We start from the raw sequence: 23384 nt of genomic DNA, 5'->3' as shown, positions 1-23384 counted from the left end.
GCCAGAGTTGATCTGAGTATTTTCCAACGTGATTATTTATTTGTAACAGTCATTCAGAAACTTATTCTGATCACTTTGGAATTGATTTACTGAACTGCAGTGCTTCCAAAGTTAAAAAAATAACCAACAGAAAACTGCCTTGCCTGTTCCAGGAATATTGAAAAAATTGGACTGAGAACCCTGTTTTGGGTTAGATTGAAGAAAAAAATTAAAAGTTTTAATAACTGTATTTGCAGAAGAATCACATTGATTCAAAAACCAAATTAGTTCTATTGCATATGAATATGACTTTAATTGGGGGCAGGGGGGGAATTCTACATGGACTTGAAGTTAGGTCCCCTATAAAGACTTTTTAACAAATGTAAACATGTACCTTTCCTGAATGGTGATGCTTTGCTGAAACCAGCAATCTTCCTTACACAGGAAAAAAAAAAGTAAAGGACCTTACTTGTTTCTTGTTTTCTCTTCTTTTAAATCATGAAAAGAACAAGCACTTTCCTGCAGTTCACACCCACTACAGAATTCTCACTGAACTGAAAGAAAAGGTTTGAGTTTCATATGTTAAGCAATGTTTTTACACTGGTGAAGCCCTTTCAGTTTTAGGAATTCACATCCCTATATTTTTTTTATGTTTCTAATCTGACAGTGAAACAATTCCATATTCCCCTTTCACAGTAAACTCTGTCAAATTCAGTCTCCAGGAGCTGATAAAGTAGCTGAAGACAAGGTCATGTTTTTGAAGAAGAGAATTTCTGCTGCATGTAAGGTGGGGGGATTAAAAAAAAAAAAAAAAAGCAGCTAACTAGAAAATGGCTTCTTTCTGAAAAATAAACTTTCAGAAGTTTGCAAACCCTGAGGTCTTGTTTCCAATAAAAACCCCAAACAAACCAACAAATATAACCTGCTATTGAATGGAGACGGTGGGGGTGATGAAGCACTCTTGAAGTCAAAAACAATTAAAACCAAAAATACAGAATCTGAGTTCCAGTAATCTAAGCTATTTTTTGTAGGGGCAGTAGGCTGAATGCTTCCAAAGGAGCAGGACTTGTACATGGTTTGTCTTTTAAAGTGTTTTGGGGTCAAACTGGATTTGACAACAGCCTTTGAGATAGCCATGCTATGTCAAAGCCTCCCTAATTACATTTTTCATTACTCATTTACTGTGCTGTTTAACAAACATGGCACATTAGTGACAAAGCAGAGAAGTCAGAAGAAAGCAAATTCTTTAGAAATCACCAGTCCAGTGGAGCAGATCATTACAGCACTTGAAGAAAGGAAGATCCTCAGCCAGGACTCGGTGAGAGCCGGAGCAGAAACACCTCTTGTGTTGAGTAAAAAACATCTAAAAAAAATAACTCCCAGTCACTGAAAATTTCTCTTATTCTCCATGTATGTATGGCAATGCCACTGAGATTTCTTCCTGAAGCTTTTCTTCCTACCAACTCAACCTTGCCTTGGAAGACAATCTGCCATGGCCAGCTTCCAATCACTTAAGCAAGCCCAGCAGTACATTCCTTCATCCTCCTGAAATCAAGGGGTCCTAAGCATGTGCCTGAGTGTTCTGAGAAGCAGAAATTAAGTATTCCATTAAATATTTGCATCTGCCAAAGGGCTTTGTTCAAATACAGTGTCTGAAGGTTCTAAAGGCTACCACCTTTCTCCCTGTCATGTTAGAAACACACCCAGATTTGGTCTAAATCACAAGGAAGTTCTGGCTTTGATCTAAGCCAACACTGTGACAAATGGACAGGGACAAAAGAGGGTGTTGATCATATCATGAGGCTCTTGAGTCTCTTATTTGTACTCAACAACAGGAAATACAAAGTTCCAAAAGCAAGTGTTCATGGATAGACAATCACAGACTTCAAACTTTGGGAAAATAAAAGAAATTAACTGTTACAACAACAAAAAAAATAAAAATAAAAAATTTCAAAACAAAACCAAACCAAAACCCAGCTGTTTGCATACCAGCTCTTCATTTTTCAAATGACACACAAGGATTTCCTACTCTAACAAAGCCTGCTGTATATTCTGGTAGTGAACTTCAGATCTGAAGACATTTTATATAAATCCATGTTATATTTTTCTTTTTGTATTAGGGGAAAATATTTCAAATGCAATAAAATAGCAGAATTCATGACTGTATAGTAGGCAACTTTTCATTTTTTTAGATTCAGTTGTACAAACTATAAACTGTTAAATTTCTCTAATAATTGGAAAAGTTGTGGGTATTTGAACTTACTTACCTGAATACTCATTTAGCAAATATTTTCAGATACAATTCTAGATACAGAGTTATGCAATTTGAATATCAGTTTACACATAATATAAATCAATGTTTGACAATATCAAAATCCCATCAAACAGTGGGCCCTTCTTATGCTATTATCAAATATAGTATATCACTGTGGGATAGCTGAGAATCATAGAATGCTACTGTAGGCTTGTTTATTAAATTGGGTCAATTTTCAGACCTTCCAAATAGGAATACTAAACATTTATTTTTCCCCTCTGGAAATTCTTTTTTTTTTTTTTTCTTTTTTTCTTTTTTTCCTCCTGCTTAATACAGTTGTCATCCCAATTTCTAGTGAATTTATAAAAATATTTTTTTTTATCCAATAACCCCAGAAAGGTAAAAATAGGAGTTTTTATAGCAAATGATAAACAGGCTCACGGACTATGAGAGAAACTAAACTTATTTAAATTGCCATACATTCTCTACTGAATCACACATCAACAGTTTCTTTTTATGTGTGTTGCTGTCCACCTCAGACTAGCAGTTTTTAAGGTGCAGAAGCATCTTTCAAATATATGCATCTAACTCAATAATCAAGTTTCACACACTAGTGTCACATGCTTTAAATTTACATCACCTGCCCATCAAAAGCTGTGTTAAATAACAGCACTAATTGAAACTGCATAATTCATCAGAAACTGCAGCACTTCCAATTCAGAGAACAAAGGGGTGCTTACGTGGTTCTTTATATTACTAGATATAATTTTCTGAAATAAGGAAAAGAAACAGAAAAAAAGAAAACACATTTGAAAGAAGTTGCTGCACCTGCAAAAACACTCTTTAAGCTTACTATGAAATACAAAAAAGTGCACCCTTCTATATCTACATATAAAACATATTAGAAATAAAACTTGTGTAAAATGTTTGCTGTGCAAACTATAAAAAGTCAGTCAGTCAGTCCATTCTTTTTCCTAAGTGTTTTTCTCCATGCTCTCTTGCTTCCTACTGCAGAGAATCGCTGTTATCCAAGACCAGCCCACTGATATTTGCTGTTGAGAGGTCTCCTGCATCGTCTTCACCGCTGTCCACAGACTCATCCTCGCTCTGCCCTGCCATCATCACCTGCTGCACAGCCAGGGTAGCACCATCGGAGGACAAGGACTGCAGACTGTCTACATTCATGTTGACTGGAGCTGTGATGGTCACGACAGCACCTGCAGAAGCACAATCACAGCACCTCAGCACCTGTCTTGCCTTCTACTTACACATAATAGACCTTGTTTCTAATCAACAGTTAGGAAACTTAAGGAACTACATTAAAATAGAAGGTATGTAGGTTGCCAAATACTTAAATATGAGGAAATGTCAGAATTAGGTTGGTCAGGAATATTAAACTTTGTGATATGGACACCTGCTACAGCAATTCTCCAATCAAGTTATCACATTTCTGTAAAGTATTCCAGCTTAATTCATTGCAGAAAAAGGGGAGTTGTCCAGATTCAAGGTAACTTCAATGGATAAAGCTGTTGCCAGATCCAGCAGAGGCTGAGGGAAAAACTTGTTACAAACTGGAAAGAATAAAGCACCAGGCAGCAGGACAGAAAGGATGATCCTGGCATTAAAGCAGTTATTTATCTTTCTTAAATTAAACCTTTTTGTTTGATCTGACACTGAGGAAGTTACTTCAGTCACAGTCTGTGGAGGCTCTATGACATCTTTCTGCCTCTCACTGTTCAGCTTGAAGCATGTGAGGCAGATTTGGAATTGCAGCCACTGAAGCTGAAGCTGCAGCCCAGTGCTGCTCATCCAACAGGACACTCCTGACGTGCACACAGAGAGAACTCAGCTGTACATCTCAGTTTTACATCTTTTATTCTGTCATTTCATAACTTCTGAAACAAAAGCAAGTTTCTCAACATGGATTCCAATATAATACCCTTGCTTAAACCACAGAAAACCGTTACAGAGAAGAAAAGTGGCACATTTCTGTTATGCTTTCCCAGATTAAAACCACATTTATACTGAAATACCCAGAAATTTCCCTCCCACCATTCCCCTGTCAGAGAGGGATTAACTTTATTATCCATGTTGAGGCAGCTCTCCTCACCATCTGACATCGTGAGCTCGTTCGATTGCTGCTGAGCAACTCCTGAGGCAATGGAGTCAGGCCAGAACCTCTGGACCGGTCGGTTCTGGGCTGTTTTCTTCTTTGTTTTTGGAGTTTCAGAACAACTGGAATCCAGCATTGGCTGAAGAATTCGTCTTCTAGCATTGATAAACCTAAATACAATCGAGGGCAAGGGGAACTTAGGACCAGTTGGCTGTAAATTCAATCTCTGTCTCTCTCACATTCACAAAGCATGCAGCAGGAAAAAAAAAATAGGAATATAAAATCTTCTATCAGCTGGGCTTCACATTCTTTTTAAAGTGTAGAACCACCCCTAGAACACCAGTATTCCTTTTGGCAAACTAGCAAAGAAAGCACTTCTATCATTTTGCAGCAAACAGCATTTTTCCCCCACCTCAGAAGGAAAAATTCTCCAGACAGCACAACAGATGTACACTTCAGGATCTTATTAAAAACTAAGCACCAGAAAACCTGCTGACAGCCCAGCTCAGAAAGCTGATACTCCTCTCATTAGGGTTCACCTAAAATCTAGCTCCTGCCTAACCTGCTTTGTTTGGTCTGGTTTCATTTACTCCCTTAAGCTTCTGCATTACTTATTTTACAGCTGGCTTTCCAAAGGCTGGCTCCTGATGCAGGAGATGACAGCAAACACATTTGTCAGATCTCTCCTGATTCCTTTTGTTCTCTGATTTTCACTTGCTTACTTTAGCATGCTAATTGCCACCCTTCCCCTTTCTGCTAGTGAACAAAAAAATACTTAAACTGAACCAACAGTACTTCAACATAATGATCTATGGCAGGGAGTTGTGACTGAAGACATCATCCCTAAATATCACAAAATACATCCAGGTCCCAAGTTTACCTGCAATGGGAGGAAATCAGGTGCAGCTGGCAGGTTCCTAAGTTGTAATATAATGCTCTGCAAAGACAGCAGTCAGATCCCAGTGCACAGAGCTCCATGGCCACATGTCACACAGTCACAGTCACCCTGTTCCACTTTTGGAACCAGTGTTCTGTCACTATCCTGACTATTTCCCCCCTGGACCCCTCCACAGCCTCACAGCCAGTGTCATCTTTGAAATCTGAGGCAGATCCCTGTGGGACTTCGCTGCAGCAGTTTTAGGAACCGATGCCACAAGGCGAATAGGACACTGTCAGCACCTTCCCTCCTCTCTTCTGCAGGGAAGGTGTCTTATCTTACACCTCCAGGAAAGATAAGACATGACAAAACATGCTGAACCATGGGCTGGTGTAACCGAGGAACTGCCACTCCTTTCAGACATCACTGCTCAGGAGAGCATCCTTTGATACAAGAACAGAATCTCTTAACAGTAACTGCTCCAACATCTGCAGCCACCAGGCCACTAAATGCCTTTAGACTTCAATTTCTTTGCTTGCAGAAGAGACATGAGAGTACTTCCATCTCTCTCAGCACTGGAACACAGTTCCTTAATGCTGCAATGTTTTCTGGAGTCCTTTTATAATTTAAATGACATGAGTTAATACTCATTAATACTCATATTATACCATTTAAAAATAACGTGCTTGTGTGCCAGTGCATAACTCTTGTATTTCTATACATGTTTTGTAACATATGTAGAAAATTTAAGTTCAACTCCAGATGTCCAAGTTATCCTCCTCATTATTTCTGAGCTGTAAGCATGTGGAGACGAGGACAGATATTAAAGGCTTTGCTCTTACCAGTTGTTAACCTGGAGTAGTGTCAGATTTGTTTGTGCTGCAATCTGCTTCTTCTCATCCTCTGTTGGATATGGATGCTACAGAGGCCAGAAAAGCAAACAAAAAAGGCATAAGCTTGCTTTTCATCTCCTCATCAAAAATAAGAACTCCTTTATTACATCTGATTAAAGAGGGTGGATTAAGGCCATCTGACTCATTAAAACACAAACCTTAGAAACCTCACAAACTTTTATAGATGAAAATAATTCAACAAAGAGTGCTTTACTACACAAAAACTGATTTTATCCTCGAGAGTGTCCGTGGCACCATGAAACTGCTGCTGTGTAATTCAGAAGAAAAAGCTTCTCATGGCTGACAGTCTTTATTAAAGAGCGTGATCCCTGGGCAGCACAGCATGTGAGCAGCTCTGATTAGTTCTGCTGGCCAGGGCACTGTCATATGAGAGAGCTGAGGAGCACTCTGGAGTTAAATAAAGCTGCTCTAAGCAGATGAGGACGGGGCACATAACACAAGAAGTGCACACGCAGCTTCCCTGGATCAGTTCTCTGCTGCAAAAAAAGTTGTAAATGGCAAAATATCAATCAACTCAACATTGTAATAGCTTGAGAGCCATTTATCCTTTCAAAGTGGTCATGCAAAGGGAAGACAGTTGAAAGCACAAGCAGATAGTGACATGCTTGGTACACATCAGAAGGACTGGAAAGGAGATCGAGACAGAAAATTTGAAATTTTCCTCGGTCAAAAATACCCCTAAAACACCTCAAAATACAGGTGGAATGATTTCCCCTTGTGCCCTGAACCAGAGTGTAGAGAGCATTAAGTTCTCAACACAGTGACATGAAGAAAAGCTGCTTGTAACAACACTTACTGAGACTGTGCAGTACAAATGTAATATATTTATTAAAATATTAATAAAAGTCAACCAGCATTAGACTGTGGAACTACTCCAAACGCCTCCAGGGAAAACTGAACAGAGATTCCACAACTGACAACAGAATAAATTCACCTTGTTTATGAAGAAAAATTGCAAGACACCACATGAGAGAGCTACATAAAAAACTGACCGTGCTCAGTCCTTACCCCTATGTGCTGGAAAAGCCAAGATCTCATCACATTTGTAGCGTGCTTGGGAAGAACTCCTCTCTTATTTTTTGATGAGCCATCATCTTGATGCAAGATGCCTAGATCTTGGTTTAATTGCAACTGGAGCTGCACATGTAATTTTAGGAGAAATAAGGCAGTTAACATAGTAGTGGCAGTTCTGTATCAATGAATGAGCAGCTCATTTATAGCAGGAATGAAAAGAAATTAGGCTTGAATATCCTGAATATACTCACTGTGTGCAAACATAAACAACTATGGAAGCTTTAAAATATTACTGATTTAAATGAAGGACAAAGTAAAATGCTGCAGTAATGCTGCAATTGCACACAAAGATGCTAAAGGTCCTGCTAAATAAATGCATTAAATTCTCAAAGAGCATTAAGATCTATACAGTAGAACCTATAATTCACTTTACAACATTCATTCCACTTCCTAAATATTCACATATCTTTCTCTTTGTTTTTTGCTTCCTATGATTCATCAAATCATTTGCACATTGATTATCTGAACGCTTGGGGGTACATTCTTAAATGCTTATGCAGAAATAGAAAGAAACAGCACATAAATTGCATATAAGATTCTATTTCAGACAATTGGAACAAAAATAATTCTAAATCAGATTTTCCAGACAAATTGGAGCAATTTCTTAGGCCAATGAATATGTAGGAAACGAGTTTTAAACAAGGTTTAGGCTATCAAATTACTACAAATATATATTTGGAGCACATTTTAATTTCCAAAGTAATGTCTTATATTCTAAACAACCTGCCTGCATATGGAGGCTTTATAATGAACTTTCAATAGCTTTTCTACAGTGTTTTTCCCTACCTCCACAGCATTCTGAAACACTGAAAAAGAAGACATTGAAGGATTTTCAATTAGTGACCTTTGCATAGATGGGTTTGGAGACTCCCACTAACATTAAGAGTAGTCACAGATGTATACAGAAGGTGAAGTCCTTTTTTATTTACAGGCTAGAGGCATTATTTTTCTCTCAGTATTTTATTTTTTTCATAAAAGGTAAAAAACCCCTAATTTTTCAAAATCCCTTCAGTCCAGGAGAGTAATTTTACACATTTCTTTCTGAGAGGTGTGTGAGGACAGAGCTGTCTGTGTTCTAGGGGAGAACATGGCTGAGCACAGATATGCTCCTGCCAATTCAAAGAACACTCTGTGCACACTTTTTTGGTTGGAAAGCCAGAATTAGGGGGAAAAGAAGCCAGTGAGTCAGTGATTACCAACAGATTTTATGCTGTGGAGCTCCTCATTCACATTTCTAATTAAATCCAGATTCCAGGAAGATTTGGTTTATCACTTCCAGAGAAAATGAGCAAGGTTTTCTGTGCCAGAAGATGGTCTAGTTTTCATGTTTCTTTTTCTTTAGCTGTTTCTTTGAACTCTTCAGATCCAGCTCTTAAGAGCCTCTCACAAAAGAGTGCTGGCCCTTATATTTTAGGGTATAAGGAGACAAAATTGAGGATCTTCCAGAGTCTCAACTAAATATTTTGAAGGTTTAATAGAAAAATGCTTCTCCAAATAGATAGACTCTGAAATACACACAGTTTCACAGTACTAGTGGTTACCATTGTGATAAAAAGTCAAATTTCTCACAACAGCAGTGTGGCATCTTAACGCAATACATTAAATCTATACAGCCATAAACACAGTTCAATGATTAGAAAAGTTATAATAATTGAAAAAGTATTAATTTAATTTAGAAAGGTTTTTGGTTTGCATTGGTTTTGGGGTTTGGTTTTGGGGTTTTTTTTGTCCATTTGGTTTAGGGGTGTTTTTTTTTTAATTTTAGTTAGATTTTTGATTGTTTTTTAATTTCATGTACCCATACTCTTCTGGCATCAGTAAAGGAAGACAATTAAAAGGTAGGAACTCTGATGTGCTGTTGTAGCAAGGGGGACCTTATGACACATTATATAACCTGTAACACACAGCAGTGGCTGCACCAATTTACAATTAATTACTCTGTGTGTACACAGAGCTCGTTCTGCCAGTGTGTCAAATTTAAATCAAAACTCCTAAAACCACTGAGATGTATTTCCACCCACAGCACCATTCTGTGGAGCTCATGAAACAAACCTGAGAGTTCTGGATCCGAATAGTCCCAGGTGACAGTGCCTGTGTCACCACTTGTCCTTGTGGAGTGACCACAGTGACTGGCTGATACACTGTCCCCCCTTGAAACAAAACAAACACAGATTATGGGGAAGAAAAAGTCCTCCAAGTATTATTATCTTTAAACACATCAGCACTACAAACCATACAAGACTTTTGATAATATACCAATTATTTTTTTAGTCAGCATGCCAAGATGTGCTCTTTGCTACACTAAAATTTTCATCCATTCACAAAAAACTGTACAATGTTTGATTATATTATATTGTATTTTGGGCATTCTAAATCTATTTCCAAAGGAAAATGCCATTATTATCAGGCTACAAAACAGTTCTTCATGTTGTTTTAACTGAGTTAAGTCTTCAACCAACAAGGGTCACAACACCAAAATCAAACCTACATGATCACACCGTAGGGCAGCTGGGTTTGATTAAAAACCTTGCTGAGAAGCAACACTCAACATTTCATCTCAAATGTAATCTCCAATACAACAAGGACATCAAGGATTTCACAGACTTGTAGTTGTGGTTCCAAACTCCAAGGAGCATGAGGCAGCCAACAAGTGCAATGGTTTAGCTAATGCATGTTTTTTGTCAAATAGAATTTTTATTTTTAAAGGGGGAAAAAAAAAAAAAGAAAGCAAAACACCATAGTCTGTGGAAATGCCTTTTAACAAATGTAGTGTTGCACATTAAGATCTCTTAATATTATATATGTAATGTAATATGTGATCTCTTAGTGTTATATATGGAACTGCCAGTCCCACAAACATATTTGGAAAACATATAAATTAAATGATTCATAAACCAGTAAAGCATTTGACTGTACAAAAGTTGTTGTACTACAACAACTTTTCAGGTATTAAAACACATTTTTTAAAGTGTTTGTGTAGTTTTTGAAAGAACCATGAAGGAAACCAAGATGAAGAGCAAGGTGCCAGTTGTTTTTAGTGTGTCATACCTGCTACTGTTGCCATAGTTACATTTCCCTGCTGCAATGCTGATGCTGGCACCATGATCCCTTGGGGACTGAGTGTGCCTGCAATGGCACTTGGAATTTGCTAGAAAAATAAAACAATTAGTTGCTTACATTTTTGAACTTTTTTTTTTTTAATGTAAGGAGATCAAGCATGCTTGTGTATTTTTGTAATTTGCATTATGTATTTTTTGCTCTAAAGTACATTTGGAGTTTAACCACAGGATTCCCTTCAAAGAGAAAGATCCTTCATTAGGGGTTCATCATTACCTACATTAACTTCCTCATTATCACCAACCATTACCTTTGAAAACCCTCATGAAAGCAACTGCTAGAAAAGATTAAAACAATTTTGAGACATTTTTGTTCTAGGTATATAAAGAACAAGAAAAGGTTTCCAAAGGCAAGACGGGATAAAGGACAAATGAAATCACCCTTGATGCTCTTATTACAAGCCTCAAAGCTTTAGAATTTTACTTATTATCTTAATTCCTTCAATTTGAACATAATGTATTAAATATTCAGTATGTTTTATTCTGCTCAAGATAGCTCTTACTCAACCCTGAACATGCAAACTCTTACACATTTCCTTACTATGTATGAATAATCTCTTTTGATAGCAAATGCAAAATGGGTCCCTCGTACCTCTACAGAAAACTGCTGAGAGATACACGGAAAAAACCTTTCAAAAAGTGTTTTTGCCTGATTTTAGAATCTCCTTTCCACACCTCCAGACATCAAAACCTACATAAGGAGTCCAGAAAATGAAGTTCAAAAGTCATTTGGGCTTTTTTTAATACAGAGCATCAGACACATGAGTAATTCAGAGAAGGGCCATGCCCTAAGACTCCATTCCAAGTGGGTACTGGGGTGGCAGGGCTCACTCTGCAGCATCTGACAGCAAAAACATCAACCATAACCTATCAGCTGTGGTCCATTTAATATAGAAAATGCAATATTGCAACTTTAATCCATCAGATATTGTCTACTTATTCCAGAATACAGGTTGTGTATAAAACATATCCATCATCTCAATAATTTCACGAAGGAGGCAGACTAAGGAGGCCTTGACAAGCAAAATTCTTCCTCTTTGTTTATTCTGTTTCCTAAACTCCTTCCAACCAAATAGCAAATCCAGGCTATTCTGAATATCTCCATTTGCTGAACTGAGAGAAAATCATAAAAGGAAAACAGACAAAAAAAAGAGCTCTTTCTGCTCTTAACAACTGATTTGAAAATACAGGAAACTGCAGAAATTCTGTTTGCAAACTGATAGCAAAACTAGTGTAGCTGTAACTTCCTAAGGAAATCCAAGCAAAAATCCACTCAACAGTATTTGAAACACACCTGAGATTGCACAGGTGAATAAGGACTTCCAGGCTCTCCACTTAAAAGAGTTTCACTATTCATTTTTGTCTTCAGGCAGGCAATGTAACGACTACAGAAATCCTTGCAGAGTTCATTAACCTTTTCTAGCTCCAGCAGATGGATACGCAGAACTTGGATTGCTTTTACCATCTGAGGGAGAGAATTGGAAAAAAAAATCAGAAACAAAATAACTGTTCGTTAAAAAAAAAATAAAATAAATTAATGTGATATTTAAACAAACACTACTTTCCAGTAACAAAGATCACCCAATTAAAGCAGAGGTACTAATTGCTAAATCCTGGAATGTGAAAGGAACACAAGTAAACTGCCACACAGGGAAGATGAAACAGAACAAAGTGATCTTTGTCACATGTGACAAAGTCAGGAAGACAGAGCAGTTCAGGTGTCACAGGGCACAGGATGAGCCTGGATGTCCATGTGGTGTTTCACCTCCTCGTACAACTCTGGGTCACAGACCACACAAGACTGGAAGTGATGGAAAGCAATCCCATCCACACAAATTCTTTGGAAAGCAGGGCTGGGACAGGCTTGGCCAGCAGCAGCTCTCTGGAGCTCAATAAATCACAAACACCAGGTTCAGCTCCACATTACACCCTGACACAAGGAAACCAGAAGGGTACAGATGAGTTTGAGATAGTGTGAGAAAGAAGACACTTCTGTGATTAAACATAAATTTGTCCCACAGATTGCTAGGGAGGATGAAAGCTTTTATTTTTTCAATAAAATTAGAATAAAAAACTCCCAAATTTAGTCACACTGTTCAACAAAGCTTAAAGTAATCAAACAGTCCTTCAGTACTACAGCTTTTAAAGTTCCTCTGTGATTGTATGTCCAAGATCAACAACTCTCAGGTAAAATCTTGTAAGAACTTTCAATTGGAGGAGACTGATTCTGAAATCAAAACATTAAATACAAAGCACCAAATGAAAAAAAAACCAAAATCAATGTTTAAGCTAAAATCCAAGTACAGGAGATACATATGTGAGAAGAATACTTGTCATGCTCACTGTGAGAAAAACACTGTAAGCCTGGATAACCAACGGTATTACATACTGCATAAAAATAGCTTAGGTGACTGTAAGGGTCATGGCAGAAGATCAGAAGCTAAAACCAAACCCAGATGGTCTAAAATCAGTAGGAAATCCAGGACATTCAAATATGTACACAACACACCAGCAAAGTAATTATTTTTTATACAACATGCCATCCCCAATGTTTCTGTGCTGTGCTGGATCTCTGAGACAAATATCCTTAAGGTTCATGAAACTGAACTGAAAATTACACTGAGCTGTAATTTTGAAGCATAGTGCAGAGTTTGACTTCACAATTATTTGGAAAAATCTGTCCAATATGAGGGGTTATTTACCTGGGCAGAGCACTGAATCCAGTGAACAGAAATTATAACCTCCAAACTAATCTATCCTTTGATAGATTGAAGATGCCTTTGTTCAAGTCACCCAAAGGAGATCAAGGCAGGAAAACTTTTGGGTGTGCTCCCCTCTCCATCATGACATTTTAGCTTCATTGAGAGATCTTTTCCCTGTTTTTTCAGGAAAAGGTTCTAGGACACTCACTCGGTGTAAACAACTGTGTGTTAAAATAAAAAATATTTAAAAAATTTAAGAAATTAAGTGATTAAAAAAATTACTTCTTCTTAAGGATAAAAAGAAAAAAAATCCAAACATACATCTTTCAAAAGACAGCTGCAGAAAAACCTGAGCTGTAGATTTGAGGGAGTTGATCCAAATTAGTATCTGGTAACTCTTGCAATCTATGACACTGAAAGCCTTTGAAACACTAAGTGCACTGACCCAGCACTGAGACACAAACCAGTGATTTTCTAACCCAGCCCAAGTTGCTGTTTAAACTGTGCTCAAGCACCTTTAAACACAACAAAATTAAAGCATGCAAATGTATCTAAATTTTAACACAAAACAAAGGTCGTCTGTGTTTAAAGAAATTCTGTCTCTGTTTCAGAAACAAAAAAGCTTAAAATAGAAAATTCTTCATGTGTGACTGATCAACAAATTGCACATCATATCTGTGAGTGTGCTAAACATTCAGCTGAAACTGAGTGAAAAAAATATACTTTTGGACACATAGTATTTGACCATATTAGAGATTAGTTTATTTTTGCTCAGTCAAGGGAGTTGTTTTTTTTTAGCTAAACATTAGCTAAATTTGTACTATTTATTTATCAGCATGTGCTTGGAGGAAAAATGAAAGTCCTTTCCTCAGCTCAGACTTAGTTTAAAATTGATGGTTGATACTTGAGGTGAAAATTGAATTAAAGTCAAAATTAACCACAAACCCAGACTCAGTAATACTACCCAGGTTTCTGCAGAGCCCCTCTCCATCACACAATTCCTGCAGGAAGCTGTGCTGCTGTGGTTAGGAGGAAAACAAAGCTTTGTAAATATGTCATGCCTGTCACCAGGACTTATTAATTCATTTACAGCTACAATAATTGTGGCCATATGGCTCCTGCTCTCTTGCAGCACAGGTGGACCAAAGTTAATGTCAGCAGAAGTTCACTTTGTTCTTAAAACTACAAAAATCAAGAACTCCTGATGAAATAACTCAAGTTGGACAAAGGTAATACAAGGAAGCGTTTGCAGACAGGTCACAGCAGCAGTAATACTTCATTTATTCAGTGCTACTGTATAGAATATGCCACAGAACAATGAATTATTTTAATTGATTCAGTCTTTACAGCTGTAGCAATAAAGCTGGAGAAGTTTTATTCTTTTATTTCTCTTCAGAGAAGGGCAGAAAGATGAAGTAACCATGAGACTTGTATATATTCACAGAATCCTAGAAAGGTTTGGCTTGGAAGGGACCTTAAAAATCATCTTGTTCCAACCCTGCCATGGGCAGGGAGACCTTCCACTACTGCTGAAATTGTTTTAAGTAAAAATAATAGTAAACTATTAATCAGAGGAAGAAAATTTATTGAAAAAACTTCCAGTTCTTTCTATCCAGAGCCTTTTCATGTATAAACATGTCTCCAAATTTAAGAAATTGTATTTTTACATTCACAGCTCACCTGTCTCCCTGACCCCAATCCTCCCTCAATTTAGATTTTCAGTGGAAGAACACAAACACTGGAAGAAAAGCTATTTTGTTTTCATTTGTTTTGATTTGATAAGTTCTCTCCTCTATTTTGAGTCCCCAGCTATGAGACATAGCTAGAACAGGTGTAGCTAGAGGTTTATGGGGCAGTTCTGCAAATTAAAACAGAAAGCATTATTCAGAAAGGCTTGGTCAGACATCACCTGGTTTCACCACTACAACTCAGGCTCCTGACACAACTAAGAATTCAAGAGAATTGAGAAGAGGGTACTGAACCAAAAATCCTTACCCCAAATGAAACAAAAAACTCGGGGGGTCTTCAAAAAAGGCAGTGTCCTGTTCAAATACAAAAGGGAGAGTATATTTAACACTCCTTGTTTCGTATTGTGTCTAGACTTGATAAAGCCATGAGTAATCTGACTTCACAGCTGACCCTACTCTGTGCAGGAGGTTGGACTACAAACCTCTTGAGCTTGTAGTCCAGCCCAAACCATCCTATGGTCCTGTGAATGCCAGGAAATTAAAAAATCCACCCATATGTGGGAAGAGTTTACTCTGAACAGAAGCAACTCGAGAGGCAGGAACCACCCTGAGGCAATGTGGTATTTCTGCAGTGCCTGGGTTAGCAGTGAGCAACAAAAAAGTGTTAAGCAACAAATGTCTTAAAACATAAAATAATCTGTGAAAGGTCTAAAAAAACTCTCTGGAAGCACCCATGCCAAACAACTTCTTAGACATGGAGGTGTCAGCTTGTGGATGTCCTAAGCACAAAAGGAGACTGATGGAGAACAAAGAGCAGTTGGTGCCTTGGTTCATCCCAGGATTTATCTGTAAAAATGAGGCAGGGATAGCAAAGGGTAAGGGTAAAAGGGTGTGGAGCTCCAACAGATGATACTCCAAGTTATGTGGATAAGCTGAGCACGCTTACAGAAAGCAGCAACAGAGACCACCAAAGTCTGGTTATTGACAGCAAACATGTCTTGTGACACTTGGTAAAAGGACTAAGGAGATGCAAATAACATTCCAAGAGGACAGGGAGGAAGTTAAAACTCTAGAAAAGCACACTTGCAGTCTGGTAAGAACATGAGCACAAACTTTAGCTTCCACTTCCTTCCCACAGGATTTGAAAACAGGAGATCTGCAGGACAGAACCACAGGGTGATGCCAGAGCAGGATGGCACCCAGACCTGGGAAAGACACTGCAGAAGTAAAAAAGACCTGGTAACAATTCTCCTGCATTGACTATGATCCTTTGCCCTGCGATTCAAGATCACCAGCTGATGTTGTTGGAGAGCTTAACTGGGAAGAACAGAATCCCCAGAACAGAATCCTTCCATCTAGATAGTAACAAGGGTTTGAAACCTGGTTTACAGGCAATTTATGAGTATCCTTAAAATTAAGTTTCAGGTGGATGCTACCCACATTTTCCAGTGCTGAAAACCGTTTTAATTCTAAAACAGGAAGCCACCAATTAATTTAGAATGGGAATTATAATACCAAAGTAACAAGATAATCTAGACCATAGCTTAGTAAGAGCTGCTCAAATTGGAACAAGCATCCACTGCTCTTAATGAACTTCCTTTCTGGTCAAACTGATCTAATGCCTGTGCCACCCAGATTAACATTCTGTGGTCCTCTGGATGAACTCCAAACTCCTCTTGTGGAGTATTCAAGGCAGTTCAAGTGAGTGCACAATGTGAAACGTTGCCAGGACTGTAAGTGACCCTACAATCACTATCTGTGACCCTTCATAATTTCTGTTACCTACCTAATTAGCCCACAGGCAGCATGGAGCATGGAATTGTATTCTGCTGCTTTGGAGCTGTCAGCTAAAGCTCTGTCACAGAAACTGCAGTCTGGCTGAGTTCTACATGCCACATCTCAAAGAGGTAAAAGGAAAAATAAATGATACAGCTGACCAATTTCCTTACTGTAAAAGGCCTGTGATTCTCAAATAGGACTTGAATTTGGCTCTTCAGTGTTGTGATGCTCAGCTCATCTCATTTTAGCTCTAGCTCCCAGCTGATACTACTGAGCAAACATTTACACCTCATTTGTTTGACTCTGTTTCACCCTTCTAGCCCAGTCTAATTATCAGTCTTAAAAGCTTCTGCTTTCAGATGAATGGTTGAATTAACATTGGAGTTAGAAAGGGAAGAACAGCATGAGCAGAAGATGGAACAAAGATGCACAGCAGTGTTTCTTGCTACTAAAGAGAGACTTTTTAATCTCTATAAAAATATATATATGTGACACGAGGCAGAAAAAACCTGCCTGTCTACAGCCTTCCCTGTGGCAAGCACCAACACTTCAAGCTGAAAAGAGACTGAAAGCCATGCCAGCCAGTTCAAGCTTGACAGAAACTTGTGCTCACTGCCCCATACCAAATAAAGAGCCTGTCAGAACGTCAGCTGTTCAGAGCTCCCAGCCTCCAGGACAGGCAGGGGACAAGCTGCATTCAGGTTTCATTTGGTATCCAGTAACAGAAAGTCACAGCTAACAATACAACCACAGGACGGGAGTTCAATGCCAAGGATTTTTGATTTTGCCACGTGGTTCCAGTTTAAGCCACAACTGACCTCAGCAGCCATGGAATCCAGGACATAAACAAATAATTCCTCACCTACCTCAAGCAAAACCAGTCAGATTTGTGCAGCCCATCAGCAAAGGGGAACCCCACATAACCAAGAGACTTTGTCACCAGAACCACAAACTAAAACCACAAATAGGTCAACGACAGGAAAGACTATCTGAACACACCAGACCCAACTACAACCAAAGCAAGCTGGATCTGAGAGACTGCTGATGTATGACCAAAAGCACAGGGAACAGGCCAAGGCAATCAGGATCTTTGGGAAATCAGTCTTTGGAGGCTCACAGAGGCCACAGAAGCTGAGGTTAGAAGGGACCTCTGGAGCTTTGTTTAATCCAGCCCCCCTACTCAAAAGCAAGGTCAGGTAGGGCAGTTTCCTTTCCAGCTGAGTCTGACCATCTCCAAGGATGGAGTCTCCACAACTCTCGGGGCAGCTCCTGTGTTTCAATTCATGCCCATTCCCTCCTGCCCTTTCACTGAAAACCACTGAGAAGAGTCTGTCTATATTTTTCCCCTGTTAGGACTTGGCATTTCCCTTTGCTGAATTCCATGAGAATCCCATTTTTCTGCTTCTCCAAAGTGATAAAAAAAAACTACCATTGAATGGTGGCAGAGCCATATGTAGATCAGCCCCTCCTCCCAGTTCTGCAACACCTGCAAACCTGCTGAGGGTTCAGTCTGCCCCATCACCCCAGTCACTAATGGAGATGTTAAACAGTTCTGTTTTCACAATCAGTCCCTGGAGAACAGCACTTATGAGTAGATCTCAACTGGACTCTATGATGCTGGCCAGAATCCCTTGAGCCCGGGGTTCACCCATTTTTCAGTCCACCTCATTGCTCATTTTTCTCATCCATGCCTTATCAGTTTGTCTATGAGAACACTGTAAGAGACATCAAAAGTGAAGAACCACTGCTCTTTCCTCATCCACTGAGCCACAGCTACTACATTTCAACTATTATATTTCAGATGTGCTTCTGAAAAGAAATTTGGATTAGAGAGATATGGGAAAACTGATTCCGTGTTGGATTCAGAGAGTTACAAATGGAGAAAATAACCTGAGGCTTAACAAGTCAGCAGACCTGCTTCATGCAGAACAGAATTATCATTTTTGAGTAAAATATTGAAGGCAGGTATATTCAAAACAGGCAAATCAGAGCTTCATCACAGGAATGACTTTCAGAAAGCCTAAAGGAGTCAGTGACATGAAAGAAAAAATTGTACATGTTAAAGACTTTCTAAGATCATCTTATAACAGCTTTTCTATCACATTAACTATGTGATATGGTGAACCACAATTTACATAAAATTGGAAAAAAATTACATCAATTATATATTTTTAATAAATATGTTAAACACCTGACATGCTAAAATTGATTTTCAGAGTCAATCTGGTTACGGAAATTATTTGTTTCTGTTTGTCCCCAACACACTCATGTCAGCTGAGAATAGGAAACAACTGTGAAGAGCCCAGAGTAAATTTACAGATTAAAGGGAAAAAGGGGTCAGAAGGAATTTTAAAAAATATTTTTAATCATTAACATAAAGAAGAACCTCTCACAGGCAGAAAAACGTGAGGAGAAACTGTAAGGACCAGAAATTTAGGAAAAAGCTGCAAATGTGATAATTGTTTCAGAAACAAACTCCTAGTACTTACCAAATTATCAGTTTCTGGATCTTCACAGAAAAAAGGTTTTCCTTCTTTCTCCTGCTTCCTTACAAAGTTTTCAATATCTACATCAAAACTGGCAGAAGTTGTGCCTTCTGAGCCTTGTGTAGATTGTTCACATTTTTCAAATAATAGTGCTAACAAGGGAAATAGTGGGTGTCTAGGAAAAAAAAAATTAAATACATGAATAAGTATTTTCACTTCCGTGAAAATTAACACATGTAGCTCAGAAAAGCTCACAAACACTTGTGAGTGTGACAAGTTCTGGAAGAGACTGCATGTAACAAATATGATAGAGCAAAATAAGATAAAAGTTTATTTTCATTTTGATTTATCACACTCCATAGGCAAATACATCAGTAAAATATGTATATATTTAATTAAAGAGAGCAATCACAAGCAAAAAAGCTCTGCCTGTTTAATTCACAATAATTGAGTGGCACTGAGACAGATTAATACAGTGCACTAGAAATGAGATTTAGGATTTACAAAGAGGATGAATGCAGATTTAAATGAAGCCTGAAAAAATTAATTTATTTTTCAATGTGGGCCCTACTTATACATCACAAAATAACCTTAAAAAAATGAGTATTCAGGCTGTGCTCAGAAGCCTCTTGTGAAATCATGCTCTGAGGAGGAGATCTGGTTAGCACAAGTCTGTAAATGAATGGATACATCTTTGTGCCTCAGGTTGAGGGGCTTTTGGTGTTTTGCTTGGCTTTTTCCTGTTTTGGTGGTTATTTTTTTGTTGTTTTGTTTTGGTTGTTTTTTTTTAACCTGAAAACCAGTAAAAATTCTGTCTTTTTAAAGTAGTTAAAGTAAAAGAACACTTCACCCCATGAAAACTTACCAAACTGCTTAACATAGCACTTTTCACTGAAAAATCTCAAATTAGTGTGCTCACACATCAATATTTAATCCATTGTGAGCTAATTAATGGGGAATAAATTGTTATCCCTAAAGAAAAAGGAATAAAGATTGACCTAATTTCAACAGAAGTAAAAACTCGTATTAAAGATAAAAACTACAGTATGACAAAATAGTAGCCACAGTTTAAAGTCTAAGGTAGCTTTCTAAATTTGGCAGCCACCCTTAGAATACCCTTTAAAATTGCTGAAACTGAAAAATCTCACAAGCTCAGGAGGTTTTCCTTGGCTGATGACTGACAGTGAAGCCTCTTTGGTCTTTTTCTTTCCCTATAAACTATGGAAACAGCCAAAAGATCACCTGATTTTTAATCTCCCTATTATTTATTTATTAAAAAACACCAAATTCCCTACCCTGTCCTTCACCCTTCAAAAGACAGAACACGAGTCCATCACTACCTGTAAATGGCCTGCTTGTCTGCATCCATTGGAGTCTGAGATTCTACGGGGGCAGGACTCACCCCTTCGGCATCAGTTTCAGAGCAGTTGGGATCTTGTTCAGTTTTTAACTCTGTTACCACTTGCATCTGTAGGAAAAGAGAGTAAATCTGTAGCCCTGACGTAAAATAAGGCTGCTGTGTTCTAAGGAAAGAGCAGTGCAAAGGGCTCCTAAATTGCCAGAAGGTTGGTGTGACTTGGCAGTGACACAAGAAGTTGTAGCAGCAACAAAACCCCTCTTTTAATCCCTGACACTTTTTGATGGATAAAGGTCACTTCCAAGTTTTAGCATTTGGCTTTAAAATGGGAATGACAGATATTAGTAAACTGTTGAAGCATTCTGTCTCTGAAGTGGCTGTTTTTGGAATAGCCTACAGTATATTGCTCCAAAAAGTTCATGGGAATGTCTGCATAAAAATCCTTTAGGATGAAATCAATGTAAAGAAAACTTTATCCTCAAGTTTTCTTTCTTATTTTTTACTGTGCATTGTATAAGAGTACTGAAGAAAAGAATCTTTTAGGTTTTTTGTCCATTAAAATGCGTATTTGCTTAAAAAGATCTGAAATATTCTGTCCCTCCAGTCCTTCTATTATAGGAGCATAACCTCCCATGACCTTTAGCACTCCATTTTACATATTGTAACAACCAAGTATTTTAGGGCCCTCAAACTACAGGAGAACAGCAGTAACTCCTTCTGCACATGCATTTAACACACATTTATACCATGGAAAAGCAACACAGAGCCACAGCTTCACCTGAGCACCTCCTAAATTGCATTAGGAGGCTGGGCACAACTTTGGGGTGCTTTGAAGATGCTCCAAGTGTTTTTTCCATCACCTCCAGCTAAGTATCTTTTGGACTAAAAGGTCTTCCAGGAACCTGAACTGTGAAAATCAGTTTTCACCCCTCAGCCCAAAGTCTCTGGTGTTCTCCCATTTGAGCATCTGCACAAAGACATGAAACCACTGCAAAATTTTATCTCCTCCCTCCCTTTTATCTCAGGTAGAGGACAGACACTGTTCTAGGTATCTCCAGGCAGCCAGAACTGACAGCTGCAGAGATGAAGGCCTCCAGAAACTACTAGAGAACCTGACCTTAACATAATTTAATTTTTTTCCACATAACAGCAGCAGAAAAATTTATAGTATTCTTAACAGTCTGGGAGAACCAAAAATTTTGTGCTTTATTACCTACTGGGGCCAAACCATCTCCTAGAAAAATCAGAAAATAGAGAAAATTCAGCATCTCCCACCCAACAGAGCAGCCTGCCTTGCAGAGAGCTCCCTTAGCAAGCAGAGATGATTTTCAAGTCAGAATGTTTAAAAAAAAAAAAAAGTAACTAATGGACTCATTTCTTAGCTAATGACAGGAAAAAGAAGCGAATTAAAAGGGGATGACTCAGACAAGTGATTATAAATGCTGGCCATACATCTGCAGAGTTGGAAGGGAGGGAGTGTGTTCAAGTTAGGGTTCTATCTCCCTAGGAGGAGGAAACAGCTCACTTAAACTGCAAGGTTTTTTTCTGTGGGCCATATCCAAACTGGAAAAACAGCAGACACCAGAATTACCTGCCTACCTTGGACTCTGAGAGCTTGAAATATACAACATATAGGAAGAAAAAGCTCTCTCCCAATCTGTTATTTTAAAAAAAACATATTTTATTTTCACTGCCACAGGATGGTATGTATTTGCAGGAGAATAAAGTCAAATATGTAAGTAGGTGAGAGAAGAAAGAGAAATTAGAATTTCAATAAAAGAAGCAAACTGTAAAACTAAAAATTAAAAATATGACTGCGTTCAGATGAACATTTTACAAGAGACGTGAAAGTTGCTGTTTTTATCTGACTGTTCCCCATTGTTGCCATCTGCTGACTGAAGTACTGGTATTTATTGCTTAGGGCTGACACAGAGTAACAGAAAAATGGATCTTCAGAGTGAAGCCCACCTCATGACTTGCCTCCAGTTAACAGCATTTTAATTTAGCAATTGAAAGTGTGAAACTATACAGCCTGTTCAAAAAAAACCCATCATGACCAGATATACATGGCTATGCTTCATTATTCCAGCTTAAACAATGCCAAAGCAGGCACTAGGGACAAAGTCACTATTTTTTCCCCTCTTCTTAAGTGTATTTAGTGCCTAGAGAAAGGAAAACACACCTACCTGTTGTCCATCTTGATAGTTGTCTATACTTAATGTCTGTGTTGCCATCATGGTTATTAAGACATTAATTGTGTCAAATCATCATAAGTGTGAACAAATATTCTTCAAAGAAAAAAAAAAAAAAAAAAAAAGCCAGTTAAAAAAGTGGCCACTTAGAATCCAGTTCTAATGGCTGAAGAAAAAATAAAGGTAAAAATTCAAATTCATGCATACCTCTCAGAGTTTATTGACAACAATGGCCACATGCAAATTCAAACAACAAATAAATTCAGTTTGGAATTATAACAGGTTTTATCAGCAAAAAGTTCATTCTCTCTTTTTATATTTTAAAGTAAAATTTTAAATAAGAGGCTGAGTTTTTTTTTTTTATATTCACAAGCTTTAAGTGAACTTTAGCATTCTCTTCTTCACTACTTAAATGACATTCTAAGGTAATACATGAAATCTAGAAAGGGGAGGTTTGCATTTCTGTGTTTGGAAAAGGCTCCCAACCCACTGGGCATCACTGTAACTGAAACAATAACAGTTAAAAATGATGAACCAAATGCAAAATGTTAGGTAGTTTTCACTTTTTGGGTGTGAATCCCAGATTCTAAAGCAGGGCCTGGAACTACTTTCAGAGACCAAACCTCAAATAACTTCTGACATCAGGGATTTGCCATCCAAGTCATTTAAGGTTCAACAAAGGAGGGAACAATATCTAACAATTTTTAAACAATTGGGCCCACATGATTATAAAGTTTCAAAGGGGACTTAGGAATTCAGAAGTCTCCATTTCAGCGACATTTGATACTTCAGGAAATATTAATTGCAATAGGATTAAAACACAAGTAAATGCATCAGGTTATTCTCTCTAGGC

The 23384-nt window shown here is 38.0% G+C and overlaps 1 protein-coding gene across 6 annotated transcripts in view; it reads right to left on the bottom strand.

Moving 5' to 3' along the window:
• Positions 1 to 1763: 1763 nt before the first annotated feature.
• Positions 1764 to 23384, bottom strand: part of PKNOX1 (PBX/knotted 1 homeobox 1) — a 35885-nt gene continuing 14264 nt past the window's right edge. For 5 of the 6 annotated variants that reach the window (XM_086879590.1, XM_023924413.2, XM_086879592.1 and 2 more), the window contains 10 exons: positions 22526 to 22627; positions 20323 to 20450; positions 18986 to 19157; positions 11622 to 11792; positions 10260 to 10359; positions 9264 to 9361; positions 7146 to 7274; positions 6066 to 6142; positions 4344 to 4516; positions 1764 to 3450 (listed from right to left, as the gene is read on the bottom strand). In XM_086879590.1, coding sequence (XP_086735716.1) covers positions 3239 to 3450; positions 4344 to 4516; positions 6066 to 6142; positions 7146 to 7274; positions 9264 to 9361; positions 10260 to 10359; positions 11622 to 11792; positions 18986 to 19157; positions 20323 to 20450; positions 22526 to 22576 — 1311 coding nt within the window. In that variant the 5' untranslated portion in view covers positions 22577 to 22627 and the 3' untranslated portion in view covers positions 1764 to 3238. Of the gene's footprint in view, positions 3451 to 4343; positions 4517 to 6065; positions 6143 to 7145; positions 7275 to 9263; positions 9362 to 10259; positions 10360 to 11621; positions 11793 to 15024; positions 15072 to 18985; positions 19158 to 20322; positions 20451 to 22525; positions 22628 to 23384 lie in introns of all 6 variants that reach the window. The other variant, XM_086879594.1, reaches the window with a different exon arrangement.

Source organism: Cyanistes caeruleus, chromosome 3 (genome assembly GCF_971803275.1).
Source record: "Cyanistes caeruleus chromosome 3, bCyaCae1.hap1.1, whole genome shotgun sequence".
NCBI lineage: Eukaryota > Metazoa > Chordata > Aves > Passeriformes > Paridae > Cyanistes > Cyanistes caeruleus.
This window is presented reverse-complemented; position numbering and strand designations above follow the sequence as displayed.